The sequence below is a fragment of the Nyctibius grandis genome, chromosome 8 (genome assembly GCF_013368605.1).
Source record: "Nyctibius grandis isolate bNycGra1 chromosome 8, bNycGra1.pri, whole genome shotgun sequence".
Classification (NCBI taxonomy): Eukaryota; Metazoa; Chordata; class Aves; order Nyctibiiformes; family Nyctibiidae; genus Nyctibius; species Nyctibius grandis.
The window spans coordinates 26,456,484-26,469,689 of NC_090665.1; the positions used below are offsets into that span (position 1 = coordinate 26,456,484).

A 13,206-nucleotide genomic window follows, 5' to 3' on the forward strand; every position below is an offset into this window, starting at 1 on the left:
GTCATCTCTTGTGCTTTCCTCATCCCTTGCCTCCTCACAGCATCGAGGCTTTAATTGTTGAGAGGATATGCCCTGCTTACTTCACTTTGCATTTGTTTTGGTTATTGACTGTGAGCAGAGGCAACTTGTTTTCTTTCCTTTCTTAGGCCGCTTAGAATGTATTTATACTGTCCACCAATTTATTAGTCTGCAAAAGCATTAGCTCAATCATTTCAAGCTTTACAGGATACAAGACCTATGGTACCTCCTCATTACTTTCAGTCCACATACAAAAGAAAACACATCCTTTAACAAGATCTTTTAGGCAGCATATGGAAGAGAAGAGAAACAAGTGTGTGATGCTCTCGTTTTAGTCAAGGGGATGAGAAAGTGCATCTCTGCTATAGTAAATATTAGCCTTTTAATGTTACAAACTATGCTGGTGGGAACTGGCAGGTTTTGTCTTAGGCCAAACTGATCAAAAAAACCTCTCAATTCTGAGTCCTCATGTAAAAATCTAATAGATTCCCACAATTCTGCTAGCCTACCTAGATTCACTCTGGATGACACTTTCATTTAATGAATTGGACAGTTTTATCTTAAAGTGTTAGCATGTCCCCATGAGTGTGTGTGTTTTGTTGTTTGGGTTTTTTTTTCTTAGCAAAATTTCTGTGATTAACCGCCCATCTATGAGTCATGCTGCTCAGTTTTAAAGCTATCCTGTTAGTTTTTACCGAGTTGATGTTAGAATAACTATTTATCTAGGCTGTGGGAACCCTGCTGGGCTGAATTTGGAAAGAAGTTGGTAAACTTTAGGCTTCAGTTTTGTTTAGTAGAGGAAACAAGTCATGGGGCAGCGGTTGGACATAGAGTTCACTTCACAGCCCTCAGTGAGAACTGCCACACAGCTGTTTTTTTGACCTCTTCCCACTTAATTGGAGTGCAAGAAAAACAGTTGTTGAAAGGAAGCCAGACAAGGCAACTGAAGAGAAAGAGGGATGCTTTCCCATTTATTTTCAGTTGTGTAACTACTTAGTGTCACATTCATCATATTTTAACAAGCATGGGGCTGAAGCTAGTGAGTGCAATGGACTTTAGCAGTCTGAAGCTGATTTTAAGGAGGTTTTGGATTTCAACTCAGTATTTTGCATTACACTATTGACGTGACTGGATTTTTTTATGAGGCCATCTTTTGAAAAAGCATCAGCTGCATATCAAAACAGCTAGTCTTTAGTGTATATAATTGACAGAATAAGTGGGAGAAGTATTTCTAAAAAGCATGGGTTGAACCACTGTAAACTTTGACAGAGTTGTATCATTTTCTGCTGCCAAAGTCTTTGAGCTGCTGTGAAATTAAATGGCAATACCAAATTAACTTCACTTTCTAGAACAATGTGAGAAAGGATTATATTTATTTTTTGTAATTGTCATGTTTTTCATTTACCCATTGGAGGAAAGGTAATGAAGTGGCACTTCAGTTCACTTGTAATTTCTGATATGAATCATAATAAATCACCTTGTAACTTCTTAAATTTTCAGGAAATTTGATTCTCCCTTCAGCATCTACTAGATTTTTAGAACAAAAATCTTAGTTTTATGGAGATAGTTAATTTGGCTGCCCACTTCAATTAGAACTTTAGGTTTTAGTCTCCTGGTCTTGCAGAAGTCACGCACTCTGTTCTGATATTTATTGTATGCTTTTAATGTGGTTGTAAAAGCTGTCAGACATTTACTTTTCTCAATATAAATATTCAAGTTAGTTAGGAGGATTTTTGGGGAAATAATACATTCTCCTTTTAATTTTTCAGTCCTAGGCATACTGTGATCAAATTTTGTCTTGCTACACAGAGGAATACTAATTCTTACATTAGATTAGAGGGATGATCGACTATTTAATGAAATAAAGGCAAAAATGGAAGAAAAGTTGACATTCTTCTACAAAATAGTTCCAGCATTTTATTCCAATCTGCTGATGCAGAGTGCAATCATATTGAGAAATCTGAATCTTTATGAAATTTATATTTTAATATAACCTAAATTACAAAGCCAAATACTACTTGAGTGACTATTTTTCATCATCTGCAGACTAGGAATAGGTACATTAATTAGTTATGTCATTCTACTACTTAATGCATTAACTGTGTAAAAGTATCTGTTAATAAAGTAAAATAAAACAAATGTCATCTCAACCATTAAGGAAACAAAAGAACCCAGCCTTTCTCCTTAAAAGCCAACACCAAAATCCTTATCAGTGACATTTAAAATACACTAGTTATCTGTAGAAATCTAGTAGGATTTTCTTGCCCACACAGGTTTAGTTGTCCAGAATTTCACATGTAAAACTAAACCTCCAGTTATGTCGGACACAATTATTCTCAAACAATTAAGATAATGTAAGGACAGGAAAGGACCAGCCACCCCCTATATAGCACCTAACCTGTCTTTATTCCTGCATGCTACTTTTGCACACTATCATTGTACATCTGTAGAAATAAAGGCAGTTATTTGTCTCCAAGAATGGGCACACTACTTCAGTCAAGTTGCCATTTCAGTTTTTGTAACATATTTCCACACAGAGCTGTCACCTGGGGTTACTAGTTCCAGTATAAAGGAGTTACTCAGGTAACCTCATGCATTCTCAGATAATCCATTTAGTATTAGTGGTGGAGAAAGGATCATCACTGTGAAGGATCAGAAGGGAGTTTGTAGTGCACAAGAGGCCCTGGAGTATGTTTATTTTGTATTACTTTGAGATACTAACCTAAACTATTGTTGGTTTATGTTGTGGGATTTTTATAACAAATAACCCATACCTTATGAATGTTAAAATACAGTATTGGTCCTGTTTATTTTATTTATGCTGATAGTTTCATTGTCACAAACTTACCTATACTCATCCAGGTAACATGCACAAAACTGTATCGTTACCTCCACCATAGATTCTTTGTTAGTTTCTTGCATAAAATAGTTCTATTCATCATCCCTGCAAATAAACATTTTTAAGCAAAATGATTTTGTTTTGTGTGTAGTCACAAGAGTAAATTCAGGGAAGCAGCTGTCTGTGATGAATATAACCGTGCTACGTTTTTAAGGAATGCTCTTGGTCAGTAATTATAGACATTATTAGGCTTAATTTAGAGGCTACATTATTATTTACCCAGTTGAGGATGGACTTCCCTTTCCGAATCACAGCTGGGAGCAAAGATCCCAACTTTATTAGATTTTGTACACTATATATCTTCAAAGTCTCTTCAAAAGAGGGATGAAATGTGAGAACCCATCAACAAACTGTAGTTCCATTTGAAGCGATTTTAGCTCATTTAATCTAATTCTGTACTTAAAAATATATTGTCCTTAGGTTTGTTGGCAATAGAGCAAGTGCATCTCTAACCTTTCATCTGAGGAAGCTGTTATAGGGACTAGGATGATGTGCTGGTTCTGCCTAGGCCAAACTTACACTTTTTTTGCTTGCTCAAGGGTTTTCTCTCAAGTCAGGGAAAACTGCAAGGACAAGCAATACTGTTTGGTCGTTAGAGGATGTAGTTTAGCTGTGGAATTTCTATTGATGTTAATGATTATCAGGGCAAAATGCACACTTTTTCCCATGCATATTATGAGACCCCAGTTCAACTACTACTTAGACTGTATTCCTAATTAACAGCGTGTGACTGGTCTTTCTGGGCTCAAGAGGAATTCTTACGCGTACGCATGAGTTCCTGCTTTTGTACTGTTAAGAAGTGGGGCACACAAAATTAAGAAGAAAAAAAAATTCTGTTAAATGTGAAAATATTTGCAAGAGTCTGCAGTTTTAATTTGCTTCTCTGAAACCCTGAATTGGGTGTCTTCTTTCTACTTTACTCTTTGAAAAATGCAATTGTTAAAAATTAAATCATAGATCCAAATTTTCTTGTTATTATAGTCAATTTCCTTCCAGACATCCTTAGTAGGGGACCTTAGCTTCCTTATTATCGATGAATTATATAGTTAAAAAAATATTATTTAAATCTTGTGCCAATATTTCAATGTTCTTTTGCTTTTCTCTTTTTCTCTTTCTTTCTCTAAGCCCCTTCTTTGTTCTGTGGGTTTTCTTTTGTAACTCCTCCAGACTACAGCTTTGTTCCCCCTTCCTCCACTCCTTTCTGGTCAGGTACTGCTTTACTGCTTTTATATTTCTTCTAAATTTGCTTCTGTTGTTCCTGTGTGCAGCAGGTGAGGGAAGGGACGAAGAGAATACTTCAGTTTTCCTCTGACTCCAAAAGTGGAGTTATTACATTTTATTCGTGTAACAAAAATCAAACTCCTAAACTTCTGAAAACATGTATATTACAATAAGCAGTTTGACTAGGTGTTGCAAAGCTCAATAGCTGCAGCAGATTCAATTATTAATTGACCGTTAATTTGCTATGTAGTTGACATCTATGAGCTATATATATTTTAATGTATTTGTTCAAATGCACATACCTGAAAATTTCAGTGCTTGTAGATAAATATGTTCGTCCCATCCCTGCAGCAAACCATATTGCAGCAACATCTTAGAATACAGTAGTTTTTTTGTAGAAAATGCTTTCTTTAAATTCTGCATTAACATTGTTAATTAATTTTACTCATCTGTTTTCTAAATATTGTTTTCTTTATTCTCATTTAACCATCTTTGGCTTTAATAAATTCAAACATTTTAAACTAGGAGGCTGCATAAAAATGCTTGAAGTAGTAGCAGTTGTAGTCTCAATTAGTGCATTAGTATGGCTATGAGTTGCTCTGGTCTCTAAGACCTAGTCTTCAGAGGTGAACTGAATTGCTGGACAATTCAAGAAGAATTTTGCTAGTAAGAAGGTAAATGTCTCCGAGGAGCCTTGGAAGGAGCTACTACTGTTGAGAACACAGCATTCACTCATGTTACGCCAACAAACCTCTGTGTATAGGCGATGGAGGACTTGGCCTATGTTGTGCGAATCGGGATTGAGGCTGGCTTTTGCACTAGGGAAAGGGAAGTGTCTAGCATGCATGAACGCAGATGTCATAATCGAGATCTGCCTAGGGGATCTGAGTAGGCAGTATGTTTTACAGCTGCCCCGCAGAGGTCATCCAAATTGCTTAGTGCTCTGAGATGGATTCTTAAGGCTTTCCACGCTTTCTAGAGAGGGAAAGGATGTAGGTGGCAGCACGGTAGTAGAATGGCTGATGTGCTTACTTGTGCTGAGAGTGTCCCTGATGAGCCCTCCCTCGATTCATGCCAGGAATTTCTATCCCCTATACTGCTCTTGAATGTTTTACCCCTCAGTTGTTCACTGTTTTGGAGTCTGTTTCTTACATTTCTGTCTCCTTATATATAGATTTTTTGGGGGGCAGATAATTTACTTCCTTTCAGTAGTCACAACATGGCTGAGAATTCAGGCTTTAAGGCACTCTTCCAGTTGATGTTTACTTACATAAAGGGTTACATCTGTAGGAAAGATGAATAGAAAGCTGTTCTGGTATGGCCATTTACCCTGTGGTCATGATATTCAGCTGGAATGTCTGAAGCACTCACCTCATTTGAATCAGAGAACACAAAGTTAAGTTTTGGCCCTTTATTGTAGGTAAATACTGTGAGCTTCTGTCCTTTTGGGTGAGGATAGAAGATGACCTCTTTCATTCAACTGCACAGTACTTGATTGTAAAGTCTGTTCTTACTGAAACTGGTATCTGTTCCATGAAAACAAAATTGTGAAGTGGCCTACAGTGATAGAACAGCAATAAAGACTCAGGGTTACTTTAAGCCTATCACATATTCCCATATATGGTTTCAACAAATTATAATTATATTCCTTTTTTCCTATGAAAAACTGCTGTATCAGAAAATTCTTAAGTAACTGTAACAATAAGTGAGGATTCAATGTCTTGCATACCACAATACGCTGTGTAAAGTACTTCTTTATACAAGTACAAAATATTAAAGGAAAATATTGGTTAGTAATTCTTAATTTAAGCTTATCTACCTGTTTGGGATTTTGCATTCTGACAGATAGGCTACATTACTTCATATGTTCTTAGTAAAACGATCTTGTTTAAAAATAGCCAAAGAATTTGCTTACATTAAATGAACAAATACTTATTTCATGATATTATAAGTATTTTTTTTCAAAAAGGTCTTCAGAGCTGGCTTAGTTCTGCTGATATGGAAGTTGGTAACACAGGAGAACAGTTAAGCCGATTACTGAGCACTACTGGAGGTGCTGCCCATACTTATGTAATAGAACTGGGGTTTCACTAAACAGTGCAAGTAAATGTACATTGCCTCAAGGAGCATGGAAACTACTACACAAGAGCAACCCTTAGGGGATATGGCTGCAGAATTTACGAGGAGGCCATACCACAAGGAGAGAAAACAACTACTCACAGCTTTTATAATAATACATTGACCCTTGTGGAATTTAAGCAGCGGCAGAAATGTGAGCTAGACCAGCCTGCTGTGATCACATGGAGCCTCTTTTGTTTGCACCCCAGTTCCTTCATCAGTGGCCCAAACTAGCATTAAAATTCATTTGCAGCACATCTATATTACTGTCAATGAGAAACTTTCCAACATACTGTAGTGTGAATCAAAGCTGACTATAATTCCCTCTTTTCTTCCCCTGTTTGCAGAAGGAAAGGCTGTTAAGCAAAAGTGTATTTTTCTTATTCACACATGTGCCTTTTACCTTCCTCAGATTTCTCACTCTATTTCCTGTTAATTCTCTGAGTATCTCCCTTCTAATACACAAGGTTTATTTATTACTGCTTTCTCAATAGTTTATTTTATTTTTCTTACTTTTTCTGTTTCCCCCTCTTCAGTTTCTCATTTACATTCTCCTGTTGGGCACTTTTTTTCCATCAGTCTCTGCTGTTAATACCATTCTCTCTCTCCTTCCTTATTCTCCCCATATCTATCCTCTTTCTCTCCTTCACTCAGTGTTTCTTCTCTCTCCCATTTGTACAGCTGTCTTTTCCACATGCTGACTGTCTTTCCTCAAGTTTCATTTATCCTGGGACAGCTCTGATTGGGAATTCAGGGCTGATAGTCTCTACTCAAATTGTTTTTGTGACTGTCACCAGAGATGGGTAATATTTTTTCCAAAATCAGCACTGTCATTTTCCTGTATTCCATCACTCATCTGGCTTCCTTTTGTATATTTCCTATCATGAGCATCACTTTTATTTGAAAATATGGATGTTGGATTCTAAATTAATCTAAATTTTGCTGCTTTCTGCCTCAAGACTTTTGGAGATATATGGTTTTGATTTCTCTTGCTTTTTTCTCCTTTTCCTCTCTGGCTTCACAACTTGAAAAAGAGTTAGAAGTCCTCCTTTCCCCCAGATCTCCACTCTTTCTTTTTCTATCCTAATTTTCCTCAGTATTTCCCTCTTTATTTTTCTTCCATACATTTCTTCCCTCTTCAGTTCTTCCATCTTTTCCCAAATTTGTTCATCTTTGCCTCATGTAATCTTCTTCCTTGCCCCTTTATCTGCTTTCTAGAATCTGAAATGATACCCTGCTCCCCAGAATCACTCCTTCCATCCTGCAATGCTTCCCCAAATCTGCCAGTGATATTGCTGCACACCTATAAATGGTTACTGACCTTACAATCAATAAATGCTCGTTTTGTTTTTTTTCTTTCTCCAAAACAATTGCTGCCCATGATGTGCTCTTTGCCTGTAAAATTGATTACTGAAATCCTGATAAGGTATAAGACGTAACATTCATGTCAGGATCTAAAGAAGTAGCATCTGTGTCTGACTTAGAGGGGGAAAAGCTATGTTTGAACTTTAATATACTTAATATATCACCTAGATTTTTACATCATCTTCATATTGTAAATATAAGCAATTGAGATGCTGATTCTCTTTTATATGGCATCCTGTACATCCTGTATCAAGTATCTGATAAGCATACTCTACATAAGCAGTGTGAAATGACTAAACTTTAATGGCATGATATAAAAGGGCATAACCTGTTACCAAAACAGTTTTTTTAGGCATTCTGTTTTTGTGATATATCTAATAACAATTTAAACATAGTATTTGTTGTTATTTTAAAATAAATTGTTTGTATTCTCTCTGTAAGCTAAAAGTATTTGAATATATAATGATTTTCATATATTTAATACTATTATGCAAAAGCCTCTGTTTCTATGAAATGTCTCCAGTGGGGTCAGAAGAAATCTTAAATAGAAGCAGAGCTTGAAACTGTCAACGTTTTCTAGCTCATTTGCCATGTTTTGTGCTTCTGATTTAAATTAAAGTCAACTAGCTATGAACTTTTAATATTATGTTGTTGAAGGCATTGCTAAAACTAGAATCTTAATGGTATTTCCTAAAGACGATTGGGAATTTCTAAGAAATTGGAAAGGGTTCTGAGAAAAAAGATGATTATAAGTACACTATATCAAGTCATCCATCATGATCATATGATGAATTCTGAAATCTTTTCAGTAGGAAGCTTGCTTTTGCTTGTGAATTCCTCCCTACAGCGACTTACATAGGCAAACAACTGCAAAAGAAAATAACATTAATGGAAAAAAAAAATAAAAAAAGAATACTTTGGCCAAATAATCCAACTACAAAATGCAGTAGAGTAGTAGATGTTTTTTCTAAACTACTCAGGTCAAAGGCCTTTATCTCTTAGGTGCTATGACCACTTTCCTCTCATTGGAAGAGTCAAGGGTTTCTTTGCAAGTTTGGATATTCTACATCAGGGTTAAAAACATAATTTCTCATAAAATTATTTGGGAGAGGGGGGTTGGTTTTTGAAATGATTTTTTTTTCCACATTTACTTTTAAAAAATATTTCACAACTTCTGTTGCTTAAAATGTCTAAGCTTTACATTGGCAAAATGCTTACATACCGATGTAGCTTAAAATTTTTAGGTATTAATATCACTGGAACTTAGAAAAAAAAATTGTAAGGATTTTTTCTTCATGAAAAGTTTTGTACAACAAATTCATTGGTGATTTACAGAATAAACTCCTCAAAAGAGTAGATTTACATGAGCCAATGTTCATGCAGATTGTAACAAATGATCCATACAAATTTCTTGTAGAAACTCTTTACTTTTTTGCTCATGCTGATGTTAGCTTCCGATTTTAAGTGCATTAATATTTAACTTGGGAGTTGTTTTTGAAAGAACAGCTCCTTATTCTGTTTGGTTTGCTTCATTAGAGGTTTAAAGTTAAATCAACTGTAAATGCTAATAATTCTTTTGGAAAGAAACTAGTGACCTGTAAAATATGTTGATGTGTGTAACTGGCAGCAAGTTTTATTATGAAGCACAAAAATACGATAATTGCAAATGTATTTAGCAGTTTTGGGGTGGGGGATATTTTATTTATGGTTCATGTAGTTTGACTTTTTTCTAAAAATAAAAAGAACTATTAAAAAATCGCATAAAATCCCTTCAACTTTTACACTGTTCACGTATGTTTAAACCTTCTTAATCTGTGTAGTGCAGATGCTTTTGCATTTGCGTAAAATTAATGCTGGTGCACGCTGTTGTGAAATCATTATTTTATATTTTACAGTACTGCTGTTTACATTACTTTAGTAGCTTTCAATTAACAAACCCTAATAATATCAATGTCTGTTTCATTTCAGTGCTAAGCCCGAAGGTGATAGGCATTGCCATAGCCAGGTATGACTTCTGTGCAAGAGACATGAGAGAACTGTCCTTACTGAAAGGGGATGTTGTAAAAATTTATACAAAGATGAGTGCAAATGGCTGGTGGAGAGGTGAAGTAAATGGAAGGGTAAGGTGTTTTTTTTTTTTTTCTGTCTCATTTCTGCCTTCACTGACAGTGATTTTGTAAAAAATGATGTGTTCCTACATCATAAACCTTCTTTGTATATTTAAATTCACAAGATACAACATGTTCTCATCTCTGTTTTGTAGGACCCAGGCAGAGCTCTTGCCAGAAAGCTTTCCCAGCATCTAAATTAATTGGTTATTTAATGTGACCTACCAGGCTGAATATTTGGGCAAGATTATATGGTTGGAAAATAACCAGGATTAATAGTACAGCCATAGCTGAACTTCCTTGAACTGTGTTGCACACATGTATTTGGGGTCAAAAGCTCAGGTTCCTGGTGCTGTGGAAGTCTGTTTAGCAGTTGAACACAGAATGATTTCCACACCTTTCTGCCAGATTATCATGCAATGGAATCAGCCATCTTTTTTATAGGAGGCTGCTGCTTTGATCTGTAAAAATGTGGCTTATACGAAGTGGCATATTTAGCAGGGATTTTTGCAAAGTCACTTTACACTATACTCTGAGACATGCATGGAAGAAAAGTTTCAGTTTTGACCTATAAAGGCTATATTGTTTCAGTCTTAGTATACTGCTCTTTAACGCAGATTAGTCAGAAGTACGTGATGCTGCTGTTTTCATGTCTAAAGGTCTGAGATGCAAGGTCAAAGAATGTGAGATGGAAGAAAGTAGACTGGCTGGAAGATGGAAATGAAAGTTGCAAGTCAGGTTGAAGTAGATGTCCAGATTTACTGCTTTATGCAATTTGGAGAACTTTTTTTTTAATGTACATGAGCCTAGTTATAATCTTAAGGTGAAATGGTCAATTAGACAAGAAGAAACAGGGAAGCCGAAGAAATAGTGGTCATCCTATATACATTTTACATGTGAAGAAAACTGAGCATCTCATTCTAATGCAGCTATGCACATCCTAAAGGACTCTCTGTTACATACTAGCATTCTTTCTGGTAACTTTCACAGCCTGGACTTCAGAGCATAAGCTCACCTCTGGACATATTTTGGCAAGGTAGTCTAAAACAAAATTTATGCAGTTACTCCTTCCAGTCATGCTCTAGGTTTGGTTTTGAGGTCTTTCATGAGTGTTGAATTGACTTAAGTATAAAGAAGTCTGAGTGAAAAACCTAAAGCAAATAGATAAGACAATACGGAATATATGACACTGCTTTACTGTGTGTCTTATATAATCCTTATTTGACACATCATTAATTTCAGAATGGAGATACCATTATAACTTGTGAAGTGTAAAACACTGGACTCTGCCTTCCAGTTCTGTCTTATTTAAAACTCCTGTTGGTGGCAATGGAATTTAACTCCATGTAATGCAATCAAATTGGACACTATTTTCTTTGTAAGAGAATTCCCTGGACCTGACTGAAGCCTGTTAAAATATTTAACTGTTCATTCGAAAAATAGCAGCATCCTGCCTGTAGTAAATCTACTTCTGCTCTTGGCATTTCTAGACTTTTTTTCTGAATGCTTAGACTTCCAGTTTGGGCAAAAGGGGTTTTTTTTGGGGGTGGGGAGCAGGAAGATTTAGTCTTCAAGTCATCATATATGCAGGTTATTCCTTTATTTGGGGTACTTACCCTAACTGTGGCAGATCCATCAAGTTTATCTTTGTAAACTTATTCTTACATTTACTAAACAGACCCATCCTTGTTTTGCCTAGTTCAGCCATTTAAAAAAAACCTGTGCATCTCATGTATTATTTTGTTCTGCTTTTTCCCTTTTTAGGTGGGCTGGTTTCCATCAACTTATGTTGAAGAGGACGAATGAATTAAAAACTTTCCTCTGCTGACCAGCAGTTTCAGGGATTTTAAAAATTTAATATCTTCAAAGTATTACTGGTCTTGTTAAGTATTGAAACAGCAGCATTTTCGTCTGTCTGAACCTTCCAGTCTTAATGTTGGGATTTATACAGAAGTTTGTGCTGACAGATTATTACCTTGCCCAGAGCCGTGCAAGAAACAACCTGCCGGTTTGCCATCACTGGGGATCAGTACAAAGTCCAACCTTCACCTTCCCAGAAGATCCCTGGAAAACAAATTTCTTTCTGCTCCTTTTCATTTCACCCTGTACTACACGATGAATACTAGCTATGGCTGAATATTTAATAAGTCTATTTTCTTCTAGCTAACATCTGTGATGGTACAAGGAGATGAAGGCTTATTATTCCTTATCACTGCATGCAGAAAACAGAGTTCAGTCATTCCAGTGGGCATAAAGTGTAGTCAGTAGAATTGTCTTGAAACATCAAACTGCTTTACTTATCACCTTATAAACAGTTTTACACTCACAAAAACACTCTGAAGGAAATATGAATGTAGTAAACATGAGTAGCATTCATGCATATATAATTAGTTAACTGACTACTTTGAGGTCCTGCCTAAATCTTCTAACAATTTGTTTAAGGACAACAATTTTAAAAGGTGTAGTGATGTGGTATTTCTTGAAAAAGCATCCACAAAGTGGAATTGTGGGATTCTTTGTCATCCCAAGTCTTTTTGTGTGAAGTTTTTTCATTTAAGCAGCTGACCGTAAAAGTGTAACTGAGGATAGTTATGACAAGATGAGTTTTAAAATTTTCAGCATTAACATTAACTAAATATTGAAGATCTATTCTGTAGGAGAATATACTAATGCAAAATGATACCACTTCTCAAGAACGAAACTCTTTATCTTAACCTCTTGATTGACTCAGATGAACTTTGATGCTTCCAACTCTAAGCTGTCTTTTCCTAGTTAGACAGGAGTTTCTATCACCTTTTGTACTCTCATAAGGTAATGCAAAGGGAACTTGCAGACTGTGCCCTTTCCTGTCTTGTTCTCTGGGCTGTTAACTGCAGTTCAATGAGCGAGTGGTCTTGTTGCAGTGTTATGAACATCCCCAAGGAAAAACGTGTCTAGGTTAGCTAGCTTGAAACATCAGGCCTTGTAAAGTGGTGTCCACCCCTTGGTGAGGCAGTGTTTTAATATATTTATGGAGGGTCAGAAGTGCTGTAGTTATAAGCTAAAATAAATGTGGGTGATGTCTTCAGATGTGCAGTTTCGAATACTTAGATAAAGTCGAACCTGGCTTGAAAACTTCTAAGAAAATAAAGCTCTTAAATGCATCTTCTTCCTAGGGTAACATTGACCCATCAGGAAAGTTAATTCATCCTGTCCCACCTCCTCTTTTTTGCTTTTCTGTGTCCTCTTTTCACATAGGCATCTTGCAATTAGTGTGCATAGACACTGCACAATTTAACACTGCAGTTTTTCCCACTCTACAAGCAACATAATATCCCCTGTTTGTCCACAGAGCAGAATCTGCTAGTACATATTTCAGATTCTTTTTGGCTGTCCCCAGTGTTCTTTGCTTCTTTCTGGCCTCCTTCGGGCCATCAGGAAGAATCAAGCACAGCACAGAGGATTCACAATAATCCCCTTTGTCTCTGCAACCATCTT

At 36.2% G+C, this 13,206-nt stretch overlaps 1 protein-coding gene across 1 annotated transcript in view; it reads left to right on the forward strand.

The window, feature by feature from the left end:
• Nucleotides 1-12,472, forward strand: part of VAV3 (vav guanine nucleotide exchange factor 3) — a 170,336-nt gene extending 157,864 nt beyond the window's left edge. Inside the window, exons 26-27 of the mRNA XM_068406000.1 lie at nt 9,590-9,741; nt 11,494-12,472. Coding sequence (XP_068262101.1) covers nt 9,590-9,741; nt 11,494-11,535 — 194 coding nt within the window. The 3' untranslated portion in view covers nt 11,536-12,472. The remainder of the gene's footprint in view (nt 1-9,589; nt 9,742-11,493) is intronic.
• Nucleotides 12,473-13,206: the final 734 nt, after the last annotated feature.